Source organism: Delphinapterus leucas, chromosome 5 (assembly GCF_059928025.1).
Source record: "Delphinapterus leucas isolate spDelLeu-1000000601 "Yukka" chromosome 5, BTC_Dleu_Yukka2, whole genome shotgun sequence".
NCBI classification, from domain to species: domain Eukaryota; kingdom Metazoa; phylum Chordata; class Mammalia; order Artiodactyla; family Monodontidae; genus Delphinapterus; species Delphinapterus leucas.
This window is the reverse complement of record NC_143133.1, coordinates 19,294,363-19,314,366: the sequence shown is the minus strand read 5'-3', so window position 1 is coordinate 19,314,366 and position 20,004 is coordinate 19,294,363. Positions and strand designations below refer to the sequence as shown.

Here is a 20,004-nt window from a genome sequence, read left to right as displayed (position 1 = left end):
TGTTTTCATTGAGTATAATTTAGTTGGTTTGACAATTTCACTGTTTCCTTCCATACTGAGTCAGGATCAAGAGGCAAGTTATCAACTGCTAACTATTCTCTGTGAATAAAACACTGTGTGGATTGCTGTTGTTTTGTTTTGTTTTACACTTTAATTTCTCTTGTTTTAACTCTTTCATAATAAAGGCAGTTTCTTTTCTACCTTATGTGAAATAAAGAGAACATTTACAGGTGTTTCTCTAGCACCTAACACAATGCTGGGCACCTAGTAGGCTTAATAAATGATATTTGCTGGCTTAATAATACTGGCTGATGCTTTATAGTAACCATACATATATTTAAAGATGGGAAATATTTTATAAGCAAATTTAAAATATCCTTCTCATATCTTTCAACATAGGTTTGGAAAATGCATACTTTTTTTTATAGACACCATTTGTTGAACAAAGTAAGGAATGAATGAGTGAATGAGCACCTGAACAACAAACAGTAACTTTCCTTATTTCTTACAGGTGCACAGACCAGATTTACATTTGAGCTACCAAATCACAGATTGCGTTTTACTTCAAAAGTTTCTGCCACAGATATGTCAACCATTCCTCCTTCTGCCAGTCTTAACCTTCCTCCTGTTACTATGTCAGGGAAATATATAATGGAAGAGCATGATAGTTATTCAGACCAGGTGTGGAGTATAGATGAACTGCCTTCTAAACAAGGGTACTATTTACAGGGAAATTATCTACGTTGTGTGGCAGAAGTAAGTTCACTTTTTAATTTTCTTACTCTTTGTAATTTAGGAGCCTTCACATTTTAGTTGTACCAAAGTATGTAGTGATCAAAAAAAATCATCAAATCATTTATTCCTACAGAATTTTTTACTCTGTTTGGTGTGTGTGTGTGTGTGTGTGTTTACGTACACATGTGTATGTGTCTCTCTCCTTATAGTTTTATTTAAACATGCTTTTTTTTCTTGTTTTAATCATCTTTGAATTCATATTTATTATATTGGGTTTCACATGCATCTCTACAATATTTTCATGATTCATTTGATTATAAAAACGCTAAGCGTATCTAACATTTGTCGGGTGGTTCATATTCATTGACTTGTACAATCCTTAAATCAATCCTTTGAGGTAGATGTTTTATTCTCATTTTACAAGTAAAGAAACTGAGCCGTTAGAGAGGTTACATGATTCATCCAGGTATACATACTTATTAACAATATAAAGGTCATACAGAGATAAAATAATTACAAGCAGATTCACAGACTAGTTTCTTTACTAAGGGAATTTGAAAGCCAGCGTACATGATTCCATCATTATATTTTCCCTTTATATCTGTACAATTATCACAAGTTTAAAAAGCATTTGTATATGTTTTCATTTGATTTGTGGTAAGTAGGCCATTTGTTATCATCCTAATTTGTTATAGTAGAAAATCAAATTTAGAGAGATTAAATAACTTTCCCTAAGTCTCCCAACTATCAAATGAGAAATGTAGGAGTCACACAGTGTGCTCGTCCCTCAGCTTGCTTTGTCAGTTTTTCAGAAACAATTGCAACCTTATCAAAACTCAATTTGCCAACTCTTTGTTTTATAAAGTTTATTCTCTAGAATCTGAAGGATCTATAAGAATGCTCTTTGGTGTCTTTCTAGAAATATTACAGCTAAGTAGGATATATTTAAGTCTGGTTTACCTTCTTTAGACTCTGCTTGTCCTAGAACTTCTCGTGTACAAGACGCTAGAAGTCAAATATTTATTTACTAAAAGGTGGATTATAAAGCATATTTCATTTGTGCTTTCTACACTGAAAAATAAGTGTTCCAGACTGTAGTTTAGCAATACTGTTATTAATGGTTCATTTGACAGAAAATAAAACAAATCAAATGCAGTATATTGCATAGTTCCTTACTAATATTAGCTATTATAAGGTATAAAGTTTGTAATTGGGGCAGAACACCATCCCAGATTTACTAAGAATGCAGTTAATTACAAACATTCGAAAGAATCTAAAGTTGCATCTCTCTGAGAGTTGCCCATTTAACTATGGCCTAAAATAGACACATGTGAAAATCATCTTTGCCCATTTGATACTACTATATATAAAATAAAAGTGCCCAGTGAAACTTAGACTAAGAAAAGACTACTACATCTCTTTTGCTATTAACTTTTGATCAAAATATGGACACTATCAAAGTGACAAATGTTGAAGTATTTGCCTTATTCATAAGGATGTTTCAATTCATCGTTAATATAAAACTCAACTCCAGTTAGGGCTGGCTTTCTATTTAATCTGTTTATTAACTAATTCTTGCCAGAAATTTTGGGCTTTATACTAATCATGGGACATGTATTATAGTAAAGCTGACTTTAGTATATCTGATTTGCTAATTTGCTCAAATGTAGCTTCATGAGAGCCATAATTTTGTTATTTTTATTCACAGCTGTATCTTTAGCACCTAATGCAGATGGTCAATAAATATTTGAATGAGTAAATACATTTTCTTTCACTTATACTGGTCCATCTTTCTAACTCTACCTCAGTGGTCATTAAAAATAAATATTACTCTACATAAAATTTCAATTTTGCAATCAGCAAGTTACATAGAGTATAATTTTCATTCATTTTCAAAAGATTTCTCATACCTTATTGGCTACTGTTATTTTAAAATATGGGGGGAATGGCTCATAACAATGTCAGGCCAGTAGAGTATTGCGGAATCTGAGTATTTTTAACCCTTCTTCAGTATTTTCGTTTCAAATAGCATGTAGATAATTGTTTTTCCTCAGAGTTTGGCATGACTTATGTGAGATGTATTTTAAACTAATATAGTCAGTATGTTAATCTAGTATTCTGATTTTGTTTGGCAGGTTGGTTCCTTCGAACATAATCTTACAACTGATCTTCTAAACCACTTGGTATTTGTACAGAAAGTGTTCATGAAGGAAGTTAATGAAGTAATACAAAAAGTTTCTGGTAAGATGATTTGATACTTATAGTGCAGAACATACGGCAGGTTTTTATTCTCATTGGCTATATGATGGTCATGTACCAGTGGTATGAGTATCGATCCTATCATTTAGATGAAATTGTTGAGTAACTCCCTAAAAATTCTGCATTCCTTTTTTTTTTTTTTTTTTTTGCGGTATGCGGTATGGGCCTCTCACTGTTGTGGCCTCTCCCATTGCGGAGCACAGGCTCCGGACGCGCAGGCTCGGCGGCCATGGCTCATGGGCCCAGCCGCTCCGTGGCATGTGGGATCTTCCCAGACGGGAGCACAAACCCGTGTCTCCTGCATCGGCAGGCGGACTCTCAACCACTGCGCCACCAGGGAAGCCCCTCTGCATTCCTTTTATGGCTTTCTCACCTACAGATTGTTTTGCTTATTACTTTTGTCATATGTAATATATGCATTTACAATTTATAAATTAAACAAAGGTCCCTTAGGCTTCCCTTCCAAAAAGAAAAAGCTTAGTGTGTGTCTGTTAACTAAACTAATCTTAATCATTTGGGAGCAAAATTTAGATCAGTGTTAAGATTTCGATTTTAATCTATATCAGATGGTGACAGTATGCTGGCCACATGGTAAATTGTCTATAGCAATCCTTATTATATTTTTGCTATTCCTCAAGATCAGATTATAGTGAGCTTCTTAATCACTATTTTATATTTTAACCAGAAATATATGTTTGATTTAAACAATTAATTGATTTTTAATTCACAAGGTAAAGTATTAAGAGGCATTAGGGTGGAAAACAAGTTGACTGTATAACATTCTTGAGGCTGAATATTTCAGTATGCATATAATCATGTTAAAATAATAGTTAAGCCTCATCTATAAATTGGCATCAAGAGGAGATTCCTCCATGTTGATGGATAAATTCATTCATTTTACAAATTTATTAAGTATCTAGATAGTACATTATAATTGTGATGAGTTCTCTGAATGACAAGAAGGTGCTATGTCTGTGTCAAAGGAGAAACTAACGTAGTCTAAGGAATCAGAAAAGGCTTCACAGAGGAAGTCATATTCAAAACCTCACAAGTGAAGCCTCATTTGGCAAGAAAGGAGAAGTAGAGAAGATTCAGGCAGAGCTTATGGACCAGTATTTGATAAGGCCCTGAAGGAGGACAGAACATGGATTAGGGAATTAAATTATGTAGCAGCTGTGTGAGCAAGAGATTTTCCTGGTTCTCATGGGTTGGTTCTGGTTGTATCTGAGGTCAGGAAGCTACTTAATGATCACATTGAAGAAGCCTAGCAGAGCTATAGAATTTTACAGGTTAATATAAAAATCAGATCAATTGGTAGTCTTGGAATTTTTCTAAAAATGGTTGAATACAAACCATTAAGGGAGGGATGAATATATAGCAGACGCCCCTTCTGCCACTGAAGGTGTCTCTTCAGTGACACCATATAGAAGTTTTAATGTGGCACATTTACCTGGTTGATATCACATTAGAACATTGTCTGTAATGTGAAAGAATATTTCAAGTTGGTAAATTTTTATGAGTTTTAAAGAGTATTTTCAGGACTGCTATTGCTGAATATGTATAACTAAAAAACAGACTTTTCCATGAACTAATCTTGTATCTTACGGTAAAAAGCTAGGATTATAGAGTTCCTCGTATTAGTCTGGTACTGTAAGCTGTCAAAGTGGTTTTGATGAAAAAGAAAGGCTTTTCTTAACCTTTGAATTACATTCAGTTAGGAGTTATAAGTAAAGTGTATCCCTAGGTCTATGAATAATGGACTGGAAATTAATGTTCTAACCATGAAGACTTGCTAGTCACTGTGAAGAATAGAGAAATCAGATAATGATGCCAAAGTCATTTAGTAGCTAGATCTGCTCCCTGAACCATTCCTTCCTGACTGTAGAGACAACATGAACCCTAGGAAAATAGCTGAAATGTAAATCACATATCATCCAGCTGGCCCAGGGCCTCATGGAGCACAGATGTTCCCTTATCTTTTTCGAAACCAGAGAATGTAACAGATTATTGAGAGGGAATACTTAGAATCCCTGTAGCCACATTTCTTAGTATTCTCATCTCTATATTGCTTCCCTACTCTCCCATAATCTTCATGATTATTTTCCTTATTTGTTTCTTAAACTTTTTCCTCAGGCTTTTCCTTCACGTTACATTTAGCTTTGGGACATTTTCTATTGCATAGGAATACTCATGTTCACAATCATCATCAAGTTTGTTAGGAAAATTCTTTTTTGAAGAATCAATTCTTATAATCTTATTGCCCGTGGATTGCCTGGGTTTCAGAAAGGTGTAGGTAAGCACTGACTTAGTAAAGAGAAGAGGTCTACTTTTGAGTATGTACAGCCATTTATATGTAATGAGAAATATATATATAGTGAGGTTACCTTCTTACAATTGGACCAGGTCTATATTTAATTCATAACAAGGTAAAAACTGTGGAGTTAATGTGACTAATAGTGTCTCTGATATTTCTATAAACTAAAAGTATTATGTAATACATTTTGTAAGAGGCAGAGCTTGTCTTTTAAATTAAAAAAATTTTTTTTCTGAAACTATGTAAAAGATATTCAGGATAGTGATAGATGAACAAAACAAATAGCCTTTTTAAAAAATCAACTTTATTTTTTAGAGCAGTTTTAGGTTCACGGCAAAATTGAGGGCAAGGTACAGAGATTTCCCAGATACCCTCTGCCTTCAGTCATGCATAGCCTCCCCCATTATCAAAGTCCCCCATTAGAGTGTTACGTTTGTTACAACTGACAAACCTACATTGACACACCATTATCACCAAAAGCCCATAGTTTACATTAGGATTCACTCTTGGCATTGTACATTCGGTGGGTTTGAACAAATGTATAATGACGTGTATCCATCATTATAATATCCTACAGAGTAGTTCCACTGCCCTAAAAATCCTCTGTTCTTTGCCTATTTATTCCTCCCTTGGTTGCTTCCAGGTTTTGGCCATTATGAATTAAGGTGCTATAAACATCCCTATGCAGGTTTCTGTGTGGACATAAGTTTTCGTCCCCCTTTGGTAACTGCCAAGGTGCAAGGTTGCTGGATCATACGGATCATATAAAAGTATGTTTAGTTTTATAGGAAACTGCCAAACTGTCTTCCAAAGTGACTGTACCAGTTTGCATTCCCACCAGAAATGAATGAAAGTTCCTTTTACTCCACATCCCCCCAGCATTTTGTGTTGTTTGTCACTGTTCTAGATTTTGAATATTCTGATGGGTGTGCAGTGGTTATCTTACTGTGGTTTTAATTTGCATTTCCCTGATGACATGATGTGAAGCACCTTTTCAAATGTGCTTATTTGCCATCTGTATATCTTCTTTGGTGAGGTGTTTATTAAAATGTTTGGCCCAGTTTTAATCAGGTTGTTTTCTTATTGTTGAGTTTAAGAGCTCTTTGCATATTTTGGATAATGGTCCTTTACAAATGTATCTTTTGGAAATATTTTCTCCCAATTATGGCTTGTCTTGTTATTCTCTTGACACTCTTCTCAGAGCAGAAGTTTTTAATTTTAATAAAGTCTAGCTTGGGACTTCCCTGGTGGTCTAGTGGTTAAGACTCCATGCTTCCACTGCAAGGGGTGCAAGTTTGATCCCTGATTGGGGGACTAAGATCCCTCATTCTGTGTGGTGTGACCAAAAAAAAATTAAAATAAAAAATTTTTAAGAAGTCTAATTTATCAATTCTTTCTTTCGTGGATCATGCCTTTGGTGTTGTATCCAAAAAGTCATTGTCATACAGAAGGTCATTAAGGTTTTCTCCTTTGTTATCTTATATGATTTTTGTAGTTTTGTGTTTTACCTTTAGGCCTGTGATCCATTATGAGCTAATTTTTGTGACAGGTTTAAGGTCTATATCTAGATGTATTTTTTTGCATGTATTTTTTTGTATTCTAGCAACATATGTTGAAAAGACTGTATCTTTGCTCCATTGTATTGCTTTTGCTCAATTGTATTGCCTTTGCTCATTTGTCAAAGATTAGTTGATTATATTTATGTGGATCTATTTTTGGGCTCTCCCTTCTGTTCCATTGATCTTTTTGTCTGTTATTTCACCAGTACCACACTGTCCTGATTAGCTTGTAGTCTTGAAGTCAGGTAGTTTAAGTCTTCTAGTTTTGGTCTTCTCCTTCGATATTTTATTGGCTATTCTGGGTATTTTGTCCCTTCACGTACACCTTAGAATGAGTTTGTCGATATCCACAAAATAATTTGGTAGGATTTTGGCTGGGGTTGCATTGAATCTAGAGAGCAAGTTGGGAAGAACTGACATTATCAGAGTTTTGTAGGTTTTCTCATGTAGATCTTGTATATTTATTGTTAATTTATACTTAAGTATCTTATTTTTTGTGGTGCTAATGTAAATAGTATTGTGTTTTTAATTTCACATTCCACTGTTTATTGCCGGTATATAGGAAAGTGACTGACCTTTGTATATTATTAACCTTGTATCCTGCAGTCTTGCTATAATCACTTATTGGTTCCAGGAACTTCTACATAGATGATCAGGTCATTTGTGAACAGAGACAGTTTTATTTCTTCCTTCCCAATCTGTATATCTTTTTTTTCCCTTTTCTTGTCTTATTGCATTAGCTAGGACTTCTTGTATGATGTTGAAAAGAAGTGGTAAGAGTGGACATCCTTGGTTTGTACCTTATCTTAGTGAGGAAACTAAGAGCTTTTCACCGTTAAGGATCATACTAGCTGTAGGTTTTTTGTAGATATTCTCTATTGAGTTGAGGAAGTTCTCTGCTCCTAGTTTACTGAGACTCTTTACTATCAATAGGTGTTGGTTTTTGTCAAATGCTTTTTCTGCATCCTGTAATATGATAATGTGATTTTTCTTCTTTAGCCTGTTGATGTGATGAATTACATTAATTGATTACCTACTAGGAAAAAACTTCCCATCCCACTTATATTTGCTCCCTGGGACGATGCTAAATTCAATATACATAGAAAAAGATGAATCATTTTAAGATAGAATATTTGAAAGGTAAGCATACAGAAAAGTTTTTACAATAAGGAAAGGAGAAGTGGAGATAGAAGTTGGATTTTAAAATATTAGAACATTATTTCCTGAATGCCACGATGCCTGGGCAACAAATGGTCTATTAATAGGAACTTATCCCCAGGGTCCTCTGCCCGCATTTTGTTTTCATGTATAGGCCAAACGTTTATTGTCACACTCTTAATTATTACCTTATTTTTTATTTCTCTACCTTTATTTTTTCTTCCATTCTTTTTTGTTTATGACACACAAATATAAATGACAAAGGTCCCATTTTTGGTTGAAGAAATTATTTCATTGTACTGTTTTTCCCTCAAATATATTTTCTCAGGTGTATAATCATGTTTGGTGTAATTATAGGTATAATGTCTTAATTTAGTCCTTATAAAATTTTTTTTTTTCTGGCTGCACCGCGCAGCTTGTGGGATCTTAGTTCTAGTCCTTATAAAATGCTCTTAATAAATATCTACATATGCAGTACTGTCCCTTCTTATAATATCTGCCTCAGTGAAATGTGACATGGCTAAAGTTCCCTGTTAAAGATTGAGTTAATGATCAGGAAAAAGAAAATGTTGTGTGTGTGTGTGTGTTTTTAAGCACACAAAGTAGTTATTATTTTCCTTTTAAAGAAATTGCCTCAAACCTTCAATTATTTAACCTCTTTCAGGTGGGGAGCAACCTATTCCTCTTTGGAACGAACATGATGGAACAGCAGATGGAGATAAGCCTAAAATTCTACTCTATTCCCTGAACTTGCAGTTTAAGGTAACATAAATAATAATATAATAATGATTCTTTAAGAAGTATTTTTCTACTTAATTAATGTATTCTTGTAGAAAATCCATATGATATATGAGTATGCCAAATAGAAAATAAAACTGAAGTGTAACCCTGTCCATGCATAGAAGAAGCTTTAATAATTGAATATCCTTTAGGACATTTTCCTATCTGTATTTTTATATATGTATATCTGCATTTTTAAAAACCTTGAATACCTTTCCATGTCAGAACATTTAGATCCACTTTATCTTTTTGAACAGCTGTGCTATATATTATACAGTTGTAACAATTTAACTACTTCCTTCAGATGAACCTTTTGACTTTTTTCTAATTATTGCTGTTACAAATTACTCTGTAAGAAATATTTTGTACAGTTGTCCAGTTAAAATAATACCTTAATAGAAACGTTATTTCCAATATTTACGATATTAGTGTTCTTAAAAATAAAAATCATTCTTACCAAATAGTTATTTACTTGTAATTAATGTATTTAACACATGAACAGTCTATATTTTAAATACAGAATACTGGAATAAAATTTAATAGCTAAAAAAGTTCCTACTGACATGAGAAATTAAAGGATGTTGCCAGTTTTATTAGTTCATCAGGCATCCTATATGTGTTTTAAAACATGGCTGTTTTATTTATCATATATTGAAAGATTTCATTTGTGTGGGTGTACATTGTTGAGTTAAGATTCTTTTTTTCCTCCAAACATATAACCTGCTAGGGTATTCAAGTAACGGCCACAACTCCCTCAATGAGAGCTGTGAGATTTGAAACTGGATTGATTGAATTGGAACTTTCAAACCGACTTCAAACCAAAGCTTCACCAGGAAGTAGCAGCTATCTGAAACTGTTTGGTAAATGCCAAGTGGATTTAAATCTGGCATTAGGACAAATTGTTAAACATCAGGTGAGTGCTGAATATGTTGATATTAAAACTCTGGCTTTTAAACTTTGCACATCAATTTAAACTACTTTAAGTATTACTATACTTTAAAAAGTATTGAGTTGAAGTTCCTAAAATCTGATTGTAAATTCTAATAAAAAATCACTTAAGAAGGCCCTTATAATTTTACCTTGGTATTTCACTGAGTATATATTGGTGGTATATTGTTCAGTGCAAATGCAATCACGTGAAACTTGAATCTAGTATCTTCATAAATATTCGTTTATAATTTCTCTTGATTTTGTTAAACAATATTTTTTATTTCAACACTTTGTACTAACATTGGTCAGTCTTTAAAATGTTACTAAGTTTCTTAGCTGTCCTGTTTGATAATGGCAAATTTTGCATGCTATAATATTAAACATGTAAAGTTTAAAAAAAAAGTATATATATATATGACAGTAAATCAGATTCTGTTGTATAAAAATTAACTTTCACAGCTCATTAGGGAATTATACTATTATTTTTGCTAAAAATTATTATGTAGATTTAACCTTTTTCCTTCTTTAGTTTGAAGATTAAAAGAATACCAGTCACTTTTCAAAACTGAGTGGCTATATTAAAGATTATGTGGGGGAATAAATGAACAAAAATTTCATGTCATCTCTAGAAAAACAGTAATTTTTTCAAATAGAAACACAGTTTGAGAGGAGAGAGGATCTGATTATCTTGAAACATTTAATACATTGCCATTGAGGCTATGGTCCTAATCCTAGCTTTTGTATGAATTTTATGTATGACTTCCTATTTATTTCTTATATACCCATCCATATTGTATATTAATTTCAAGTGTTTATGGTACAGAGTATCAGGAATTTATCATTGACAAATGAAATAGAGAAAAATGTACTGTAGTTCTTTTAGTGAACAATATCATTAATGGTGTTAAAACTTCTAATTTTTAAAATTAAAATACTTTCCATTATTTGATTTTATTGAGCTTTTAATTTTATTTTAGGTTTATGAGGAAGCTGGTTCTGATTTTCATCAGGTTGCCTATTTTAAAACTAGAATTGGGTTAAGAAATGCCCTGCGAGAAGAAATCAGTGGTTCTTCAGATAGGGAAGCTGTGCTTATTACCCTGAATAGACCAATTGTTTATGCACAGCCTGTGGCCTTTGATAGAGGTAAGATGAAGTCTATCAATACTGTCTTGTTAGATTTAGAAATGTTTTGGTAATGCTAGAAAAAATCATCTGTAGTTTACCAGTTTAAATGCTTGACAGCTAAATGTCTCTTAAATTTGAAATGTGAGCATCCAAAAAATGTTTCTTGCTTACTACCATCAGTTTTTGGAGTTACTTTACTTTTTAAAGTTATTTGCTTTTTACATGGATCTATAGGAATGTCTGATTCAGAATTTTAAATTTTTTGGCTTGGATAACTATTGCACCCAATTGTCTTAGCACTGTCTTTATTCATTTATTCTATAAACATTTATTGTTTACTGTCTAGAAGTGGAATACAAATATGGGAAACAGGATCTCTGCCCTCAAGGAGCTCTCAGTTCAGTGGGAAAGAGAACAAAGCAGACTACAGAGTAGAGATATATACACACACACACACACACACACACACACACACACTTCTTTTTTTTCCCCTTATATCTGAGGGTGTCTCTCACTTTCTCTGTGCTTCTCAGAGGAGAAACTAAATTTTCAGATTCAACTTGGAGTTAGGAGTTCACCAAGGAGACAGGAAATGAAAGCTTGTCCTATTTACCTCTGTATTTGAAGGCCTAGAACAGTCCCAGGCATGAAGTTAAGAACTAAATAAAGATTTGCCAAGTGAGAAAGAACATGAATGAATATATATGAGCACAGAGGTCTAAGAAAATACAGCAGCCACTTTTATAAAAGAAAATAATGGGAAATAAGGCTGAACGATAGATAGGATCTAATTAATGTGTCTTGGGCAAATAGGAATTGTATTTTAGAAGTAATGAAGAACCATTTATGAAGCCATAAAAGATTTAAATTGGTGGTGGGCATTGGCTGGTGATAAGATCAGTTTGTTAGAAAACTGCCCTTACCATTTTATTTTGCTAAATCTGGTGCACATTTTTTTTTTTCATTTCTCATCTTACCAACTTTTGATCAACTTTCAACAACTCCTTAAAGTACTTTCTACTCTTTGTGTCCATGACATAACACCTGCTTTTCCTTCTACTTCTCTGGCCCCTTCATCTTTCTCTCTCTTTAGACTCCTCCTTGTATATACTGCATTCAATGATGGTTTACCTTAAGTTTCATTCTTGTTACAAACTCAAATGTCTTTGACTTCTCTCTCTAAATCACACTTTGTTAATGTATACTCCCAGTATTACGTACCTCTCCGTCAAGAATTTTTAACTGTTGTAACAGAAAGCTGTATATGGTCAGAGTCCATGTGTGTTTTCGTTTGTTATTCCATGCCAATGCCTAGCATATACAGTAGGCATTTCACAACTAATTCATTGAATGAATGAATGGACCTGGATTTTCTTCTTTTGCCACTTTGCAGTCGCCTGCTTTCTGCTTTTTTCATTTCTCAAGTTGACTGTATCCTCTTAGATCCTTTCAAATTCTAATGCTACAATTTTCTGGGAGTAATTTTTATTAATCAACAGGATTTTGCAGCTCTAGAGGTTTACTTGCCATATAGCTTTACAGTTTTTATTTTAATTTTCCTTCTGCCCTGTCTTAATTATCAAAAGCTGTGCTGTTTTGGCTGAATTATAAGGCTGCCTATGACAATTGGAATGAACAACGAATGGCTTTACATAAAGATATTCATATGGCTACAAAGGAAGTGGTAGATATGTTGCCTGGTATCCAGCAAACGTCAGCCCAGGCGTTTGGGACTCTCTTCCTCCAGCTCACTGTGAATGATCTGGGAATTTGCCTGCCTATCACAAATACTGCACAGGTATAAAAAATCGAATCACAGTCCAAGATTAAGAGCCAGACATTTCTAGAAACCATTTTTATGTGTATAGAGTATAACAATAAGCTTTTCAGGATAACAGTTTATAACTTGAGTTTAGTAGATAGCAAGTAAGATTGAACTCCTTCAACCGTTATTTATCCACAGTGTATTAAATATCAATTTCATGAGACGTTTCTCTGAAGCATTCTGATATGCCTCATAATAGTAATGAGATTGACACCCATCTAATAAATCTTAATTTTTACCTTGGAAAATAAGCAGCTTAGTTTTCAAAATTTTTTATTTGTTTTGTGTTTAGCCAAGACATCTTTGGCATACACTTGATAATAAAATAGAAACAAAGGATATTTAAGGATGCTATATAATAATGTTTAATAACTTTACCTAAAACAGGGTAGGGAATTTCAAAATTCTTTTAAACTATAATATTTAATGGTAACAAAACTTCCAAGTTATGTGTACTGGATAAAGCAAAAATTTACTCTTTGTGATTTAGGACCAGTTCTCAGGAATACATATTTGCATGCACATGTGTGTGAGGGAAAAGGCTATGAACCCCCTGTTAGGCTAAGAAGTTACAGTTATAACAAACACAGAGGTCTACATTTTACTGTTATAATTTACCTTAACCTGTAACCAGTTGTTGAATGAATTTATCTTTAAGTATTTTGTTTGGCAAAACAGTGTTAAGAAAAACTCTGAGTTGAGGATTGGCAACGTGGTGTGTTTGTGCTTCAGGAGTTGAAAAATGATAATATTTTAATGACATGATGGACAGAGCTCAGGAAGGCCTTACACACCAGGGATGGTTGTCAAAATGAAAATGTTCCCCACAAACTAAAAGGCTTGAGATAAAAAGAACAGATATTTAGCCTTTTGCAAGTTTAGTTTAAAAAAATGCACATGGCAATGCATTTCACATGAGCAATTTAATTTTAAAAGTAGGCATCTTTCTGAACTGCTTTTTAATGAAGCTCTCTAGGGTTGACCCTTTTTAGATGTTTGATCTTATGAATCCTGTGAGGTTTCCAGATTTTAAAAGTTGTCACCTTTTGTCTCATTTCTTTAATATATTTTGCAGTCTAATCACACCGGAGACCTTGACACTGGCTCTGCTTTAGTTCTGACCATTGAAAGTACTCTCATCACTGCTTGTTCTTCAGAATCTCTAGTTAGTAAAGGGCATTTCAAAAACTTCTGTATCCGTTTTGCTGATGGCTTTGAGACATCATGGGATGACTGGAAACCAGAAATTCGTGGGGACCTAGTGATGAATGCCTGTGAGTGTCTTTTATTTTCTGTATGAGGTTTTGAATTTTTTAAAATTAAGAAGTAACCCCAGTGTCTTCATAAGTAAAACTGAAGGACGTTCATATAGAGGAATGTTATTGGACTTTGTGACATAAAGGCTATTTCTAATTAAACACATCAGAACATATTTGTGAAAAACCGCAGCTTTCAGTTGTTTGGGTAAGTAAACCAACTAGGTATTCTTTTTGATGGTACAACATTTGAACATTTGCTCACTCCCTGATTTTTCCTGTAATTGATTCGTTAATGACCAGGCAAAGTGTCTTTGTTCTGTGGGGATCTTGAAACAAAGTGATAAATGTGTAAGATCCAGTTCATCCTATAACATAATACAGGATAACCGGGAGCAGGGATTCCAGCCATAAATAAGTCCACATGTCCACATATGTAGTTTACAGAGTATAATTTGTGTGAATTCCTCTGATTCTATTATGCTCCATTAAACACAGCTTTAGTTATTCCTCTGGTTGTGAATAACTAAAGCTGTGTTTATATGCTATTTTGAAGGTACAGGGATTTATTTTTATTTTAAATATTACAGCAGAGTTGATAAAGCATCATTAATCTATTTTTAATTAATTTTTATTGGAGTATAGTTGCTTTACAATGTTGTGTTATCATTAATCTTAATAATGAAGAAAAATTATATTTGAAGAACTAAAGGTTGTGGACTAAAATTCCTCAGCTAATCTGTAAAACAAAATTAATTACTTTTCAGAAGGTGGTATGCCATTATTTAGCAATTTTTTCCTCTCTTCACTGGAAGAAAATCTTCTTTCCAGTTCTGGGTTTTCTTTGAGTATTGGGAGAACTTTCCAGTGTTTTTATATCAAAAATTGAAGTTTTAGCATTTAATATTGGCTAAAATTTTAGGTAAAAGTTTTTGGTTTTGAATGCTTTGCATTTAGATAATTCATAGGTAAAATACTAGGATTTCTTTGAAATACTTCAGGTTATTAAGAAGACTTGATATCAAAATACTCATGCCTAATACCCAAAAGACCAAAATTAGCCTTCATCAGAAATTTTTACAAGTAATCATTTTACATGGTTCTTATACATGTTTTTAAAAGTCACCATAACTGTCTTTTGTTTGTGTGGTTTTTTCCTTAAAATAAATTTAAACCTATTGATTTTTATTAAGATGACATTTTGCCATCATTATAGTCATACTGGATAGAATATATTTGGAAGCAAGGAAGGATACCATTTCCTTAGCAGTTTAAACAAAGGGAAGATGCATAAGAAATATGCCTCTGACTCAAAGTCAAGAACACATATTAAAAAATATAAACAATAACTCAGCACCTCAGTGGATATTATACCAGCAAAGTAGAACACTAACATGCTGATAATTGCGATAATCATAATTTATTTGGGGCTTTGGAGGGTATCAAATGACTTGTTTTTGTAACATGCTTATTGTTTGGTGTTTTGGGAGAGTGGCAAACGAGATGAGTAGAGTAGTTGTTTTGCTGACATAAAAGAGTTCCAAATTACAGATTCACCAATTAGTTTACTATTTTGTAGTTTTTATTAGTGTAGTTTTTATTAGGAGTCAGTATACTTGGATATAACTGACAATTTTTTTTAAAAAAGAGTTGAGTTTAGGGCAGAGAAATAAGGAAAAGTAGGATTATGCCTTAGGATTTTTTTTCACAGATCATTTAAAAATCATGCCCTACAGAAACAGAAATGTAGATCAATGGAACAGGATGGAGAGCCCAGAGATAAACCCACGCACGTATGGTCACCTTATCTTTGATAAAGGAGGCAAGAATATACAGTGGAGAAAAGACAGCTTCTTCAATAAGTGGTGCTGAGAAAACTGGACAGCTACATGTAAAAGAATGAAATTAGAACATTCTCTAACACCATACACAAAAATAAACTCAAAATGGATTAAAGACCTAAATGTAAGGCCAGACACTATCAAACTCTTAGAGGAAAACATAGGTAGAACACTCTATGACACAAATCACAGCAAGATCCTTTTTGACCCACCTCCTAGAGAAATGGAAATAAAAACGAAAATAAACAAATGGGGCCTAATGAAACTTAAAAGCTTTTGCACAGCAAAGGAAAGCATAAACAAGACGAAAAGACAACCCTCAGAATGGGAGAAGATATTTGCAAACGAATCAACTGACAAAGGATTGATCTCCAAAATTTACAAGCAGCTCATGCAGCTCAATATCAAAAAAACAAACAACCCAATCCAAAAATGGGCAGAAGACCTAAATAGACATTACTCCGAAGAAGATATACCGATTGCCAACAAACACATGAACGGATGCTCAACATCACTAATCATTAGAGAAATGCAAATCAAAACTACAATGAGGTGTCACCTCACACCAGTCAGAATGGCCAGCATCAAAAAATCTACAAACGATAAATGCTGGAGAGGGTGTGGAGAAAAGGGAACCCTCTTTCACTGTTGGCGGGAATGTAAATTGATACAGCCACTATGGAGAACAATATGGAAGTCCCTTAAAAAACTAAAAATAGAACTACCATACGACCCAGCAATCCCACTACTGGGCATATACCCTGAGAAAACCGTAATTCCAAAAGAGTCATGTACCACAATGTTCATTGCAGCTCTATTTACAATAGCCAGGACATGGAAGCAACGTTAAGTGTCCACTGACAGATGAATGGATAAAGAATATGTGGCATATATATACAGTGGAATATTAGCCATTAAAAGAAATGAAATTGAGGTATTTGTAGTGAGGTGGATGGACCTAGAGTCTGTCATACAGGGTGAAGTAGGTCAGAAAGAGAAAAACAAATACTGTATGCTAACACATATATATGGAATCTAAAAAAAAAAAAATGGCTCTGACGAACCTAGGAGCAGGACAGGAATAAAGATAAGGATGTAGAGAACGGACTTGAGGACACGGGGAGGGGGAAGTGTAAGCTGTGACAAAGTGAGAGAGTGGCATGGACATATATACACTACCAAATGTAAAATAGGTAGCTGGTGGGAAGCAGCCGCATAGCACAGGGAGATCAGCTCGGTGCTTTGTGACCACCTAGCGGGGTGGGATAGGGAGGGTGAGAGGGAGACGCAAGAGGGAGGAGATATGGGGATATACGTATACGTATAGCTGATTTACTTTGTTATACAGCAGAAACTAACACAACATTGTAAAGCAATTATACTCTAGTAAAGATGTTAAAAAAAAAAAAAATCATGCCCTAGATGAAAGATGGCCCTGTGTCGGTAATTCCCTGGTGGTCCAGTGGTTAGGACTTGGCGCTTTCACTGGCGGGGCCCAGGTTTGATCCCTGGTTGGGGAACTAAGACTGCAAGCCAAGTGGCGTGGCCAAAAAAAAAAAAAGCGTGGTGTAATTTCCTCTCTAGGTGATAATACTTTGGGGGGAAGTGCAATAAAAATTAGGACAATCTATAGGAAGGGTTCCATGGACCACTTAAATAGTAAAGATTAGACGCTTTTCTTTAACATGTATTTAGAAAAACTAAACCATGAGAAGTTTGAAAAATTCCAAGCTTTCTGCTAACACCTGGGTAGCAGCATTTGGTTGTCACAGCAGGAATACTGCCATCCTGGATTCTGGTTGGTCCAACTCAGAGATGACAGGTACAATGGGAAAGAGCCCAGTTGGTTTCCTACTTCTCACTTTCAGGATTCAGATCTACTCCTAAGAATTTTAATGTTCCTTATTAATTCATCATACCTGTGTATTCTATGAATTTATATAATCTTTTTTTTAGCTTAATATTCAAAAATTCTCTAGCACTTCTTGGGATTGGAAGTCCCTGATGTTTTCTACCCTTTTTAAATTTACTGTTTCTTACTTTCATTTGGCCTTAGTTATGTTACTCCAATTTCAGAGGCTTTTCTTTTCATTCTAGCAGTCTTAAGATTTGAAAGGGTAGTCTAGGGTTTTTTTGCTCTGATTTATAACTATGACATTAAAGGTGAATTAGGCAATCTTTTACCCCCAAACAAGATCTAATTCTTTTTATAATTTGTATGTGAGGCACAAGTACAATATGGTTCAAAAATATAATTTAGATTTTAAAGTTATTGGCACTATCTTAAAAAATACATAATAGAAATTGTCATTTATAGACCCTTTCTCCCAAAATAAATTGTAGTATTTCCTTTTTTTAAAAAAGGTAATTTATTTATTTGGCTGTGCCGGGTCTTAGTTGTGGCATGCGGGATCTAGTTCCCTGACCAGGGATCAAACCCAGGCCCCCTGCATTGGGAGCGTGGAGTCAACCACTGGATCACCAGGGAAGTCCCTAAATTGTAGCATTTCTACAACTCACATTTGCATAACATTTGAATACCAGTTTAGAATATGGAATGAATTGCAAAAGGACATTTTATTTACAGTATATATACTGTCAGGTTTAGATTGAAATTTGGTTTCCATTAAGGATTACTGAGAAAGGGTCTTAATTCTATCTTTAGGCTCTACTTTGTTTAAAAGTTATTTCAAGGATGGTATGTCTTTTGTTGATTTAATTAACCTCTTAAAAAAGCTGAAATTATCTGATTAAAGCTAAGAAGTAGTAAATGTTTCAAAGTTAAAGTTAGATATGTTCTGGGGATAGGTCCATGACCTTAGGAGGCTGACCTTATGAGGTTGACATCATGGCAGGCAATCTTTTTTTTTCCCTCATAAAATGATCCTTGTCAAAGTAAAAGACAAGGTTGATGAATCATGTCTGTGACCTAATGTGGCAGTTCTTAGTTATCAAAAAATCATTTTAAAATTATTTGCATTCTCAAAGTGCCATTCACTCATGATGGTACAAATTGTCATAGTATCTGGAAACTAGAGTTTCAGAGTTGGCCAGGTATTATCACTCAGATAAGGAAATCACATGCAGAATGTAAAGATAAAACTGGAGTCAAATCTTTTTTTCTTTATTGAGGTATGGTTGATTTACAATATATTAGTTTCAGGTATATGCAGTTTAATTCTTAAAATCGATAAGAATAAAATATTGTTAGATATGAAATAGATATCATAAGTCATCTAAGGTAGCCCTTTCATTCTCCAGATTAGAAACTGAAACCTAATACACTAAGATGTATCAGATAGATAACTAATAAGAACCTGCTGTGTAAAATAAATAAATTAATAAATTAAATATAAAAAAATAGAAACTGAAACCTAGAGAGGCTAGTAATCCTGTTTAGGTAATCATTTTTGGAAGAAAAATTGCAGTGTAATATTTAATCACAAGCATACTTTTATTGAAACTTATTTTGGGGGTGATTTTTGTGCAGGTGTAGTTCCAGATGGTACCTATGAAGTATGTTCCAGGACTACAGGACAAGCAGCTGCTGGTAAGTTCACCTTTGGTATTACTTTTGCTATATATATCTGGTAGAATTCTGCTTTTTTTATCCATTTTTCCTGCCTTTATATTAGAGGCTCTTTTAACTAAACTCATTCTGGTATTCCCTAATTTTAAAAAACTATTTTGCAATAATATTAGCATATTTTTATTTACCTAACAATTAATTAGACACCATCAGTGTACAAGATACACGACAGAATGTTTTGGGAAAGACAAAGATGAATAAGATATACTTTCTATGCCATATAAGTTTAAATTCTAATAAGGTAGTTACAGCTCTGCAGCCTAACTAAACTGCAATAAGTGATAAGTTCAAAAAATATATAAAATTCCAATTGCTAATGAAATTTACAGGAGGGAGATAAAATTTCTAAATTTCAAAGGATACTGGAATGAGAGAAAGCTTTATGGAAGAAAAAGCATTTAAACAAGGACTTGAAAGATGGGTAAAATTGTTTCTTAAGCAAAAACTGGAAAATATGAATAGAGAAAATTCAGGCGGAGAGAATAATACCTGTCGTGATGTCAGAACAGTGTCTAGTTAGAGTTGTCCAAATTGGCTGGAATAGAGTTATGTGAAAATAAGATGAGAAAAATCTTAAATCCCAAATTAAGGAATTTGGACTTCATTTGGTGGACAGTGAGAAAGCCACTG

At 33.8% G+C, this 20,004-nt stretch overlaps 1 protein-coding gene across 8 annotated transcripts in view; it reads left to right on the top strand.

Moving 5' to 3' along the window:
- The window catches only part of BLTP1 (bridge-like lipid transfer protein family member 1), a 207,902-nt gene that overhangs the window by 146,252 nt on the left and 41,646 nt on the right, over positions 1-20,004 (top strand). For all 8 annotated transcript variants that reach the window (XR_016393200.1, XM_089911536.1, XM_089911537.1 and 5 more), the window contains 8 exons: positions 512-756; positions 2,871-2,976; positions 8,690-8,787; positions 9,533-9,718; positions 10,713-10,881; positions 12,450-12,661; positions 13,764-13,962; positions 19,276-19,335. Coding sequence is in view for 7 of the 8 variants with exons in the window: in XM_089911536.1 (XP_089767662.1) it covers positions 512-756; positions 2,871-2,976; positions 8,690-8,787; positions 9,533-9,718; positions 10,713-10,881; positions 12,450-12,661; positions 13,764-13,962; positions 19,276-19,335 (1,275 nt within the window). In the remaining variant the exon portion in view is untranslated. The remainder of the gene's footprint in view (positions 1-511; positions 757-2,870; positions 2,977-8,689; positions 8,788-9,532; positions 9,719-10,712; positions 10,882-12,449; positions 12,662-13,763; positions 13,963-19,275; positions 19,336-20,004) is intronic.